A 10,793-nucleotide genomic window follows, 5' to 3' on the forward strand; every position below is an offset into this window, starting at 1 on the left:
CAGCTCTCTCTGAAGCAGCAGCAGCAGCAGCAGAGTTTCTACATGGCTCCTCAGGATCCGCTCAAACTGTACGAGCACCAGCTGCAGGGTCCCGCCGTGCCCCCCCCTCCCCACGCCGTGCCCCCCCCGCCCCACGCCCAGCCCCCTCCGCCCCACGCCCAGCCCCCCCCGGCCCTCGCCAGCATGGAGAAGAAGCTGAAGTACCCCGACGTGAAGGTGCAGGACTTCTACTGGGAGCCGTCCTACAGGATGGGGGAGGGGCTTGCTGTGATGGACAGGATGAAGCGGCCGGGCGGCGCCATGTGCTCGGAGCAGGACGCCGCCGCCGGGCCACGCGGACCCCCGTTCGAGGTGAGATTAGAGTTAGAGAAGAAGAAGAAGAAGAAGAGGTGATGCTGTCCTGCTGCTGGTCTGTCTCTGTGCTGCTTTCACTTCCTGTTTCCTTTGTGTGTGTGTGCCAGCTGTTACAGATGTTCAGCACAGTCAGATGGTGATGTCACTTCCTGTTCAGAGGTTTTAGGATCATCAGAGCTGCAGCTGATCGTTACTCATTCATCTAAACACTCGCTTCAAGTCATTTATTTATTATTTTATGTGTAAAGTGTTAGAAAATGGCAACGTTTGATGCTTTTAATGACTCAGAATAGTTATTAGGGCTGTCAAACGATTAATTTTTAATTGAGATTAATCGCAGAATTTCCATAGTTAATCACGATTAATGGCGTTTTGAATTGCATGTTTAAAATCCTGTTATTTTCCATTTGAAGGCAGTTTTAAGCCCATAATGTAAAGCATTTCTTACCAGAGTGTCTTAACTGGGAATCAATCACGGCTCTGCTGCGACTCCCACACTCCAAAATGCTCCTTTGGTGGAGCTGAGGCTGGCTTGGCTGCACCTGGGTGTTTAGCGTGGAGGTGCTAACTCAAACTCCACGTACTCCGGTGGTAGTTAAACTCCGTTTGACACAGGTTGCATTTTACTTTTGACTTGTCAACTGAAGCGTCTGGAAGTGTTTTAAAGTTAAACAAGCCGTTCAAAAGTCCAGTAGCTCTCTTACTTTCCATCAGCGCGGTAGGTTTACTGCAGGAGGCCACTTCAAAGCATAGCGCTACAGCTAGAGGAGCCGTCTACGGGGGAGTAGAAGGGACAAAAAGGCTTGCAACATTAAAATGGTTATGGATTGCATTAATGTAATCGCGATTAATGCATTAACGCTGACAGCCCTATTAATTACTGATTCATTTCCTGTCAATCAATCAGCAGAACATGATTTCATGTTTCATTGTCTGCAGCTCTGATGTGTAACTCTGTGTTGATCTCTGCTCAGCTCGCTGCTTCTTTCAGCGTAACTTTCCTTCTTTCCACCTCCGTCTTACCGGCTCGCCTTCTTTCTTTTTCTCTTCTTCTTCTTCTTCTTCTTCTGTTTTTTTTACCCCTCCTCCTCCTCCTCCTCCTCCTCCTCTTCTTCTTGCTTCCTCTCTCACCAGGACAACAAGAGCTCGCCTCTTCTACCTCCTGACCTGTTAAAAACTCTAGCAGATTTTGAGGAGGAGGAGGAGCTCGTCTTTTCTAAGCCTCCTGATTTCTTCCAGGCCTTGGCGGGCCCTCTTAGCTCCGCTCCTGGACCAAACATATTTGTATGTAGCCCAGTCTTCCACATCCTGCCCCCCCCTCCCTCCACCCCCCCACCTCCACATCCTGCCTCCCCCCCACCCCCACCCCACCCCCTCACCTCTGCATCCAGTCCCTCCCACTGCTCATCATCACGTCATACAGCTGCTGATACGACCACTATATTAAAGAGATTTAGAGATTTAAATGTTTTATTTCCTGCAGATTTTAAACATTAAGAATAAATGAGTTTTATATTTAAAGATATTTAACAGAATAAAAACATCACAGAGTAAAAGATGGAATGATGGAATGATGAAATGATGAATAGGGATGGGAATGGAGAAGTTTGGGATGTTTGGAGCCGCTTCTAAGAAGTCAGATCCATCAGAATCACAGAGGAGGAGGGTTAGGGTGACCGCTCCACTTTTACCGTAATATCTGGAGAAGCTGCGCCCTTTAAAATATAAACGCTCAGGCCAAATTTAACAATCCTCAATATTTCATTAGTCACAGAGTCCGGGTCCGGATAGGAAGGCGTCTGGGTCCAGATCCGGGCCGTGGGCCACATGTTGGTTCCCTCTGACTTAAACCAACAAATAACTGAACAGAGTTAGACAGTGATGACTTCCCCCCCGAAGCTATTACCGTAAATCCCGGACTATAAGCCGTTACTTTTTTCCCACACTTTGAACACTGCGGCTTGTACTACGGTGCGGCTAATGCATGTTTATTTTGTTTTTTCGTGGCGCCCAAAACATGTTGCCTAGTAACAGTAGACCAATAAAACTGATGAGTAGTTCACAGAGGTCCAATGAGATGTGTGATAAATGAAGCGCACTTTATTATTGTGAATCAGTCATTTGTACTCACTCTCATCAACATGGAAAATACTGGAAGGAAAGCATATGATGATGATGATGATGATGATGATGATGCGACTGTTACGTACTTTATTATTTTTCACTTTGCTTCATGTTTGATAAACGTTGTTGTCTGACTCGTTCATAGGAGAGAACGGGAGAGTTCACTCAGTAGGTTTTAACCCTTAAACAGACCTTACTAGTCATGTCATTTGCACCTCAAGTAAGGACGGAATGAAGGAAAGAAGGAAGGAAGGAAGGAAAGGACGGAAGAAGGAAGGAAAGGAGGAAGGAAGGGAAGCAAGGAAGGAAAGGAAGGAGGGAGGAAGGAAGGAAGGTAGGAAGGAAAGGAGTGAAGAAGGAAGGAAAGGAGGGAGGAAGGGAAGGAAGGGAGGAAGAAGGAAGGAAAGGAAGGAGAGAGGAAGGAAGGAAGGAAGGAAGGAAAGGAGTGAAGAAGGGAGGAAGGGAAGGAAGGGAGGAAGAAAGAAGGAAAGGAGGGAGGAAGGGAAGGAAGGGAGGAAGAAGGAAGGAAAGGAAGGAGAGAGGAAGGAAGGAAGGAAGGAAGGAAAGGAGTGAAGAAGGGAGGAAGGGAAGGAAGGGAGGAAGAAAGAAGGAAAGGAAGGAGGGAGAAAGGAAGGAATGTAGGAAGGACAGGAGGGAAGAAGGAAGGAAAGGAGGGAGGAAGGGAAGGAAGGGAGGAAGAAGAAAGGAAGGACAGATGAAGGAAAGAAGAAAGGACAGAAGGAGGGAACATTTACCCTAACAGCTGAACTTAGATCTGAGGAAGGAAGGAAGGATGGACAGATGAAGGAAGGAAGGAAGGACAGATGAAGGAAGGAAGGAAGGAAGGAAGGAAGGAAGGAAGGACAGAGGAAGGACCCGGGAGGACAACACAAAGGTTAAAGAGTCTGTATCTCCTGGTGCACGTCGTCTGTTTAAGGGTTAATTCAAAGTTTTCCAATACAAGACGTACAATGACAGGTGCCATGGACATAAATTGAGTTCTTTTGCCTTAATAATGACAAAATAATACACAATAAATGGGGGGGGGGGGGGGGGGGGGGGGGGGGGGGGGGTGTTGCGTGATGGCTGTCAGGCATCGCCGGACCAACCCTAGCTAATATCTCATATTACTCACCTGTTAACATATTGATGAGATTGATCAGCTGATTAGAGACATGATGATGATGATGATGATGATGATGATGATGATGATGATGGTGGTGATGATGATGATGATGATGATGATGATGATGATGACTGAGTGAGTTCTTCGTCTCTGCAGCTGCCCAACCAGGCGAGGATGGAGGGCGTCCCCGAGGTCGTCAGCCAATCATCTTCTCTGCTGCCCATGTCTGGATTCCCCATGCAGGTCAGATCTCTGCTCTAGTCTCCTCTCATACTGACACATACTCATACTGTTCATATCCTCTCCTCATAAAAAGTGTTTATACCAAACATTGAAGCACAGATGTGTTTAGAAAGCATCAATAGTCGATAATCTGAATGATCAATAAATATGATTAAAGCTTGATTCATGTCTCAGAGAGCAGAGAGACTAAACAGCTCCTATCACACAACATCATGTTCTATACAGATACAGTGTTTCCCACAGATCTGAAGGCAATGTGTGGTGGTGGGGGGGGGGGGGGGGGTGTTTGGTAAACTGGCCGACGGGGGGGGTGATGGTTTGGGTGCTGGCCGAGGGGGGGGGGGGGGGGGGGGGGGGTGATGGTTTGGGTGCTGGCCGACTGGGGGGGGGGGGTACAAAATAAATAAAATGATGGAGACACGCGGTGTGCATGGAGGGGAGGGGCTGTGTGTGTGTGTGTGTGTGTGTGTGTGTGTGTGTGTGTAGGCTATGTGAGAGTGACAGAGAGACGCAGGGAGAGCAGAGAAAGGAAATGCAGCTTAACGAATACGATGCGTATTTTTTAATTAGCGTTACAAAAATAATTAATAACGAAACGCAATATGTGGCGGCCGGTGTTGAATCTGTGACGCACCGCCACGAATTAGTCTATGTGTGGGAAACACTGAGATATAACATAGCAGTAATAATGATGGAAATGTGTTTTAAATAAAGGTAAAATTGAAAGCAGTTAAATAAATGTGGTCTGTAGTATGAGGTGTGACTGTAGTAATGTCGTTTCTCCACCAGGGGGCGACAGAGACGTTTGTTTAAAGGCTGAAAACATCAGAATCTGATATCAGATATCAGCTGATCAGTATTTACAGAGCCAGCGTTAAAGGCTTCAACTCATTAATACAACACATTTAAACAAGAAGTTTCAAAATGCTTCAACATAAAATATAAAATGCATCAGGACAGAATATAAAAGCAACATGTGGGGAAATAAAAAGACATTTAAATACAATTAAAAGTGTTAAATTAGAAATGAAATGAAGCTAAAATCAAATAAAACTGATAAAAACAGAAGAATAAAAAGTTACAGTGCAATAAAATAAAATAAAATACATCAGATTACATCATCAGTCCATAAATATCTCTGTTCATTTAATATATATATAATATATTGATGTGTAATCAGTAATCAATAATCCTGACTGTGTAATAGGAGTACAATCAGAACAGCATCTTCAGTCAGGCGTACGGTAAGAACCTGCCGCCCAGCTCCAAGCCCGACGCTCCCATGATGCACCAGGAGCCGTCTCTGTACTCGCTGTTCGAGGGAACGCCGTGGTCGCCATCGCTGCCCGCCAGCTCAGGTATGACATCACCTGTATGACATCACCTGTATGACCTCATCTATATGACATCATCTATGACATCATCTATATGACCTCACCTGTATGACATCATTTATATGACCTCATCTATGACATCATCTATATGACCTCACCTGTATGACCTCACTTGTATGACCTCACCTGTATGACCTCATCTATATGACCTCATCTACATGACCTCACATGTATGACATCACCTGTATGACCTCATCTATATGACCTCACCTATATGACCTCACCTATATGACCTCACCTGTATGACATCACCTACATGACCTCACATGTATGACCTCACCTATATGACCTCACCTACATTGACCTCACATGTATGACCTCACCTGTATGCCATCACCTGTATGACCTCATACAGGTGAGATGATGTCATCTATATGACCAAACACACACCAACACACCAAACATTCAAACGTGTGTGTAACGTTATTTCCTGTGCTGTGATTGGCAGATCACTCCACCCCAGCCAGCCAATCCCCTCACTCCTCCAACCCCAGCAGCCTGCCGTCCTCCCCCCCCACACACAACCACGGCGCCATGCCCTTCTCCAACTTCGGGCCAATCGGCACACCGGACAGCCGGGACCGCCGCATGGTCGACCGCTGGAAGGCCGAGAAACCCGGTGAGAACCTTAAAGGAGCAGGGCGTTGATTTAAAGGAGCAGCTCGTTGATTTAAAGGAGCAGCTCGTTGATTTAAAGGAGCAGCTCTGATTTAAAGGAGCAGCTCGTTGATTTAAAGGAGCGGCTCGTTGATTTAAAGGAGCGGCTCTGATTTAAAGGAGCGGCTCTGATTTAAAGGAGCGGCTCTGATTTAAAGGAGCAGCTCTCTGATTTAAAGGAGCAGCTCGTTGATTTAAAGGAGCAGCTCTCTGATTTAAAGGAGCAGCTCGTTGATTTAAAGGAGCAGCTCGTAGATTTAAAGGAGCAGCTCGTTGATTTAAAGGAGCAGCTCGTTGATTTAAAGGAGCAGCTCTGATTTAAAGGAGCAGCTCTGATTTAAAGGAGCGGCTCGTTGATTTAAAGGAGCGGCTCGTTGATTTAAAGGAGCAGCTCTCTGATTTAAAGGAGCAGCTCTGATTTAAAGGAGCAGTTTGTTGATTTAAAGGAGCATCTCTCTGATTTAAAGGAGCAGCTCGTTGATTTAAAGGAGCAGCTCTCTGATTTAAAGGAGCAGCTCTCTGATTTAAAGGAGCAGCTCGTTGATTTAAAGGAGCAGCTCTGATTTAAAGGAGCAGCTCTCTGATTTAAAGGAGCAGCTCGTTGATTTAAAGGAGCAGCTCTCTGATTTAAAGGAGCAGCTCTCTGATTTAAAGGAGCAGCTCGTTGATTTAAAGGAGCATCTCTCTGATTTAAAGGAGCAGCTCTGATTTAAAGGAGCAGTTCGTTGATTTAAAGGAGCAGTTCGTTGATTTAAAGGAGCAGCTCGTTGATTTAAAGGAGCAGCTCGTTGATTTAAAGGAGCAGCTCTGATTTAAAGGAGCAGCTCTGATTTAAAGGAGCAGCTCGTTGATTTAAAGGAGCAGCTCTCTGATTTAAAGGAGCAGCTCGTTGATTTAAAGGAGCAGCTCGTTGATTTAAAGGAGCAGCTCGTTGATTTAAAGGAGCAGCGTTGATTTAAAGGAGCAGCTCTGATTTAAAGGAGCAGCTCTGATTTAAAGGAGCAGCTCTCTGATTTAAAGGAGCAGCTCTGATTTAAAGGAGCAGCTCTGATTTAAAGGAACAGCTCGTTGATTTAAAGGAGCAGCTCTCTGATTTAAAGGAGCAGCTCGTTGATTTAAAGGAGCAGCTCGTTGATTTAAAGGAGCAGCTCTGATTTAAAGGAGCAGCTCGTTGATTTAAAGGAGCAGCGTTGATTTAAAGGAGCAGCTCTGATTTAAAGGAGCAGCTCGTTGATTTAAAGGAGCAGCTCTCTGATTTAAAGGAGCAGCTCTGATTTAAAGGAGCAGCTCGTAGATTTAAAGGAGCAGCTCGTTGATTTAAAGGAGCAGCTCTGATTTAAAGGAGCAGCTTTGGTTTAAAGGAGCAGCTCTGATTTAAAGGAGCAGCTCGTTGACTTAAAGGAGCAGCTCGTTGATTTAAAGGAGCAGCTGATTGGTTTAAAGGAGCAGCTCGTTGATTTAAAGGAGCAGCTCTCTGATTTAAAGGAGCACCTTGTTGATTTAAAGGAGCGGCTCGTTGATTTAAAGGAGCAGCTCGTTGATTTAAAGGAGCAGCTCGTTGATTTAAAGGAGCAGCTCGTTGATTTAAAGGAGCAGCTCTGATTTAAAGGAACAGCTCGTTGATTTAAAGGAGCAGCTCTGATTTAAAGGAACAGCTCGTTGATTTAAAGGAGCAGCTCGTTGACTTAAAGGAGCAGCTCGTTGACTTAAAGGAGCAGCTCGTTGATTTAGAGGAGCAGCTGATTGGTTTAAAGGAGCAGCTCGTTGATTTAAAGGAGCAGCTGATTGGTTTAAAGGAGCAGCTCGTTGATTTAAAGGAGCAGCTCTGATTTAAAGGAGCAGCTCGTTGATTTAAAGGAGCAGCTCTGATTTAAAGGAGCGGCTCGTTGAGTTAAAGGAGCAGCTCGTTGATTTAAAGGAGCGGCTCGTTGATTTAAAGGAGCAGCTCGTTGATTTAAAGGAGCAGCTCTGATTTAAAGGAGCAGCTCGTTGATTTAAAGGAGCAGCTCTGATTTAAAGGAGCAGCTCACTGATTTAAAGGAGCAGCTCGTTGATTTAAAGGAGCAGCTCTGATTTAAAGGAGCGGCTCGTTGATTTAAAGGAGCGGCTCGTTGATTTAAAGGAGCAGTTCTGATTTAAAGGAGCAGTTCGTTGATTTAAAGGAGCAGCTCGTTGATTTAAAGGAGCAGCTCGTTGATTTAAAGGAGCAGTTCTGATTTAAAGGAGCAGCTCGTTGATTTAAAGGAGCAGCTCGTAGATTTAAAGGAGCAGCTTGTTGATTTAAAGGAGCAGCTTTGATTTAAAGGAGCAGCTCGTTGATTTAAAGGAGCAGCTCGTTGATTTGAAGGAGCAGCTCGTTGATTTGAAGGAGCAGCTCGTTGATTTAAAGGAGCAGCTCGTTGATTTAAAGGAGCAGCTCTCTGATTTAAAGGAGCAGCTCGCTGATTTAAAGGAGCAGCTCGTTGATTTAAAGGAGCAGCTCGTAGATTTAAAGGAGCAGCTCGTTGATTTAAAGGAGCAGCTTTGATTTAAAGGAGCAGCTCGTTGATTTAAAGGAGCAGCTCGTAGATTTAAAGGAGCAGCTCGTTGATTTAAAGGAGCAGCTCGTTGATTTAAAGGAGCAGTTCTGATTTAAAGGAGCAGCTCGTTGATTTAAAGGAGCAGCTCGTTGATTTAAAGGAGCAGCTCTGATTTAAAGGAGCAGCTCGTTGATTTAAAGGAGCAGCTCGTAGATTTAAAGGAGCAGCTCGTAGATTTAAAGGAGCAGCTCTCTGATTTAAAGGAGCGGCTCTGATTTAAAGGAGCGGCTCTGATTTAAAGGAGCAGCTCGTAAATTTAAAGGAGCAGGTCACTGATTAGTTGTGTGTTTGTCCACCAGGAGGCGTGAGCGGCTTCGGCCTGGATTACCTGCCGGCGGCGTCGGCGGCGTCAGACTGGCATCAGGCCGGACCGACCGGCAGCTCCTGGACCAATCAGGAGTCTCCGATGGAGGAGTCGTCCTCCACCGTTCTGCTGGACAGCCTCAAGGTCCAATAACACACTTTATATTATTTATATTATTTATATTAATTAATTAATTTATTTATATTTATTTTATTTATTTATTTATATTTATTTATTTTATTTATTTATATTATTTATTTTATTTATTTATTTATATTTATTTTATTTATTTATATTTATTTATTTATATTATTTTATTTATTTATAGTATTTATTTATTTTATTTATTTTTTTATATTATTTTATTTATTTATATTTATATTTATTTATTTATATTTTATCTATATTATTTATATTATTTTATTTATTTATATTTATTTTATTTATTTATATTTATGTTTATTTATTTATATTTATTTATTTATTTATATTTATTTATATTTATATATATTTATTTTATTTATATTTATTTATTTATTTATATTATTGATTGAATATTAATCAGTACTAGTGTATTAATCAGTATCAGTGTATTAATCAGTATCAGCATATTAATCAGTATTAGTGTATTAATCAGTGTATTGTGGGTGTGTCCTGTAGTCCATCTGGTCGAGCTCCATGATGCAGCCGGGCCCGTCTGCGTTGGAGCAGCTCCTCCTGCAGCAGAAGCAGAAGCAGCAGCGAGGTCACGGCGCCATGAACCCGCCGCACTGAACGCCGAGCGCCGGCGCTTTGAGTCAGCGAGCTCCACGAGGCACGCAGGACACCCGTTTGACCAGCTCCAAAAAAATGTGGAAATTAAACCGGCGAGAAACGGTGGAGGCTGGGGAGGCGACGCGACCCCCCGACGAGGCTGAGACTCCAACCCCCCCCACCTGCCCTCGGCCGTCCAGGAGCGGGGTGACGCCCCTCCTGGATCGGAGGGAGCGGGATCTCTTCATCCGCGGCGCCACGCGCTACCTACCGCCGGGTTCCTTCTAACCCGCGGACACAAACACCCCCCACCCCCTTACCCCCCCCGCCCCCCTCACCACCCGCTGCCCCCCCCTCATTGGTTAGGACTCCACATCACATGACCTCTCTCATGTTTGAACAGGAACGCGACGCCTCGGAGCGCCGCGGGAGAGCGAGGACGGTGACGGTGTCGGGGTCGGGGGGGGGGGGCGGTCATGTGACACAGCGGGGGATTAAAAAAAAAAAAAACTGGACTTTCTGATCTCTGCTTTCATTTTCATTACTGAGGAGGAGGAGGAGGAAGAGGAGGAGTAGGAGGAGGAGGAAGGCTCTCTGCTGAACAGTATAAATATATAAATATTGAGGGACGCAGCTCGCCGTGCGGGAGGAGCGGCGAGGCCCGACGGGACGCCGCCGTGATGCCAAACACATCACAGCAGAGACAGAAGGAGGGGGGGGAGGAGGGGAGGAGGAGGAGGAGGGGGAGGAAGGAACAGCCCCCCCCCCCGTCACCGTAGGGATAGTATTACTGTTAGCTTTCAGAGATTTCAGATATTAACTCAAACTGACTGCTGGTGTATTTTGTGATTTGTTCGTAGCAGTTTGTCTTTTAGCTTCCTGCTTGAATACTTTCTTCTGGGTTCTCTTCTTCTTCTCTCACCTCTTCTTCTTCTTCTTCTTCTACTTCCTGTTCTTCCTCTTCTTCTTCTTCTTCTTCTCTCACCTCTTCTTCTTCTTCTTCTCTCACCTCTTCTTCTTCTTCTTCTCTCACCTCTTCTTCTTCTTCTTCTACTTCCTGTTCTTCTCTCACCTCTTCTTCTTCTTCTTCTACTTCCTGTTCTTCTCTCACCTCTTCTTCTTCTTCTACTTCCTGTTCTTCTCTCACCTCTTCTTCTTCTTCTTCTACTTCCTGTTCTTCTCTCACCTCTTCTTCTTCTTCTTCTACTTCCTGTTCTTCTCTCACCTCTTCTTCTTCTTCTTCTTCTACTTCCTGTTCT

At 45.0% G+C, this 10,793-nt stretch overlaps 1 protein-coding gene across 1 annotated transcript in view; it reads left to right on the forward strand.

The window, feature by feature from the left end:
• smg7 (SMG7 nonsense mediated mRNA decay factor) overlaps positions 1-9,859 on the forward strand; it is a 37,431-nt gene extending 27,572 nt beyond the window's left edge. The window contains 6 exon segments of the mRNA XM_053329482.1: positions 1-351; positions 3,761-3,847; positions 5,055-5,205; positions 5,690-5,860; positions 8,777-8,925; positions 9,442-9,859. The exon segment at positions 1-351 is cut by the window's left edge and continues 69 nt beyond it. Of these exon segments, the coding sequence (XP_053185457.1) occupies positions 1-351; positions 3,761-3,847; positions 5,055-5,205; positions 5,690-5,860; positions 8,777-8,925; positions 9,442-9,555 (1,023 nt within the window). The 3' untranslated portion in view covers positions 9,556-9,859.
• Positions 9,860-10,793: the final 934 nt, after the last annotated feature.

Source organism: Scomber japonicus, chromosome 12 (assembly GCF_027409825.1).
Source record: "Scomber japonicus isolate fScoJap1 chromosome 12, fScoJap1.pri, whole genome shotgun sequence".
NCBI lineage: Eukaryota > Metazoa > Chordata > Actinopteri > Scombriformes > Scombridae > Scomber > Scomber japonicus.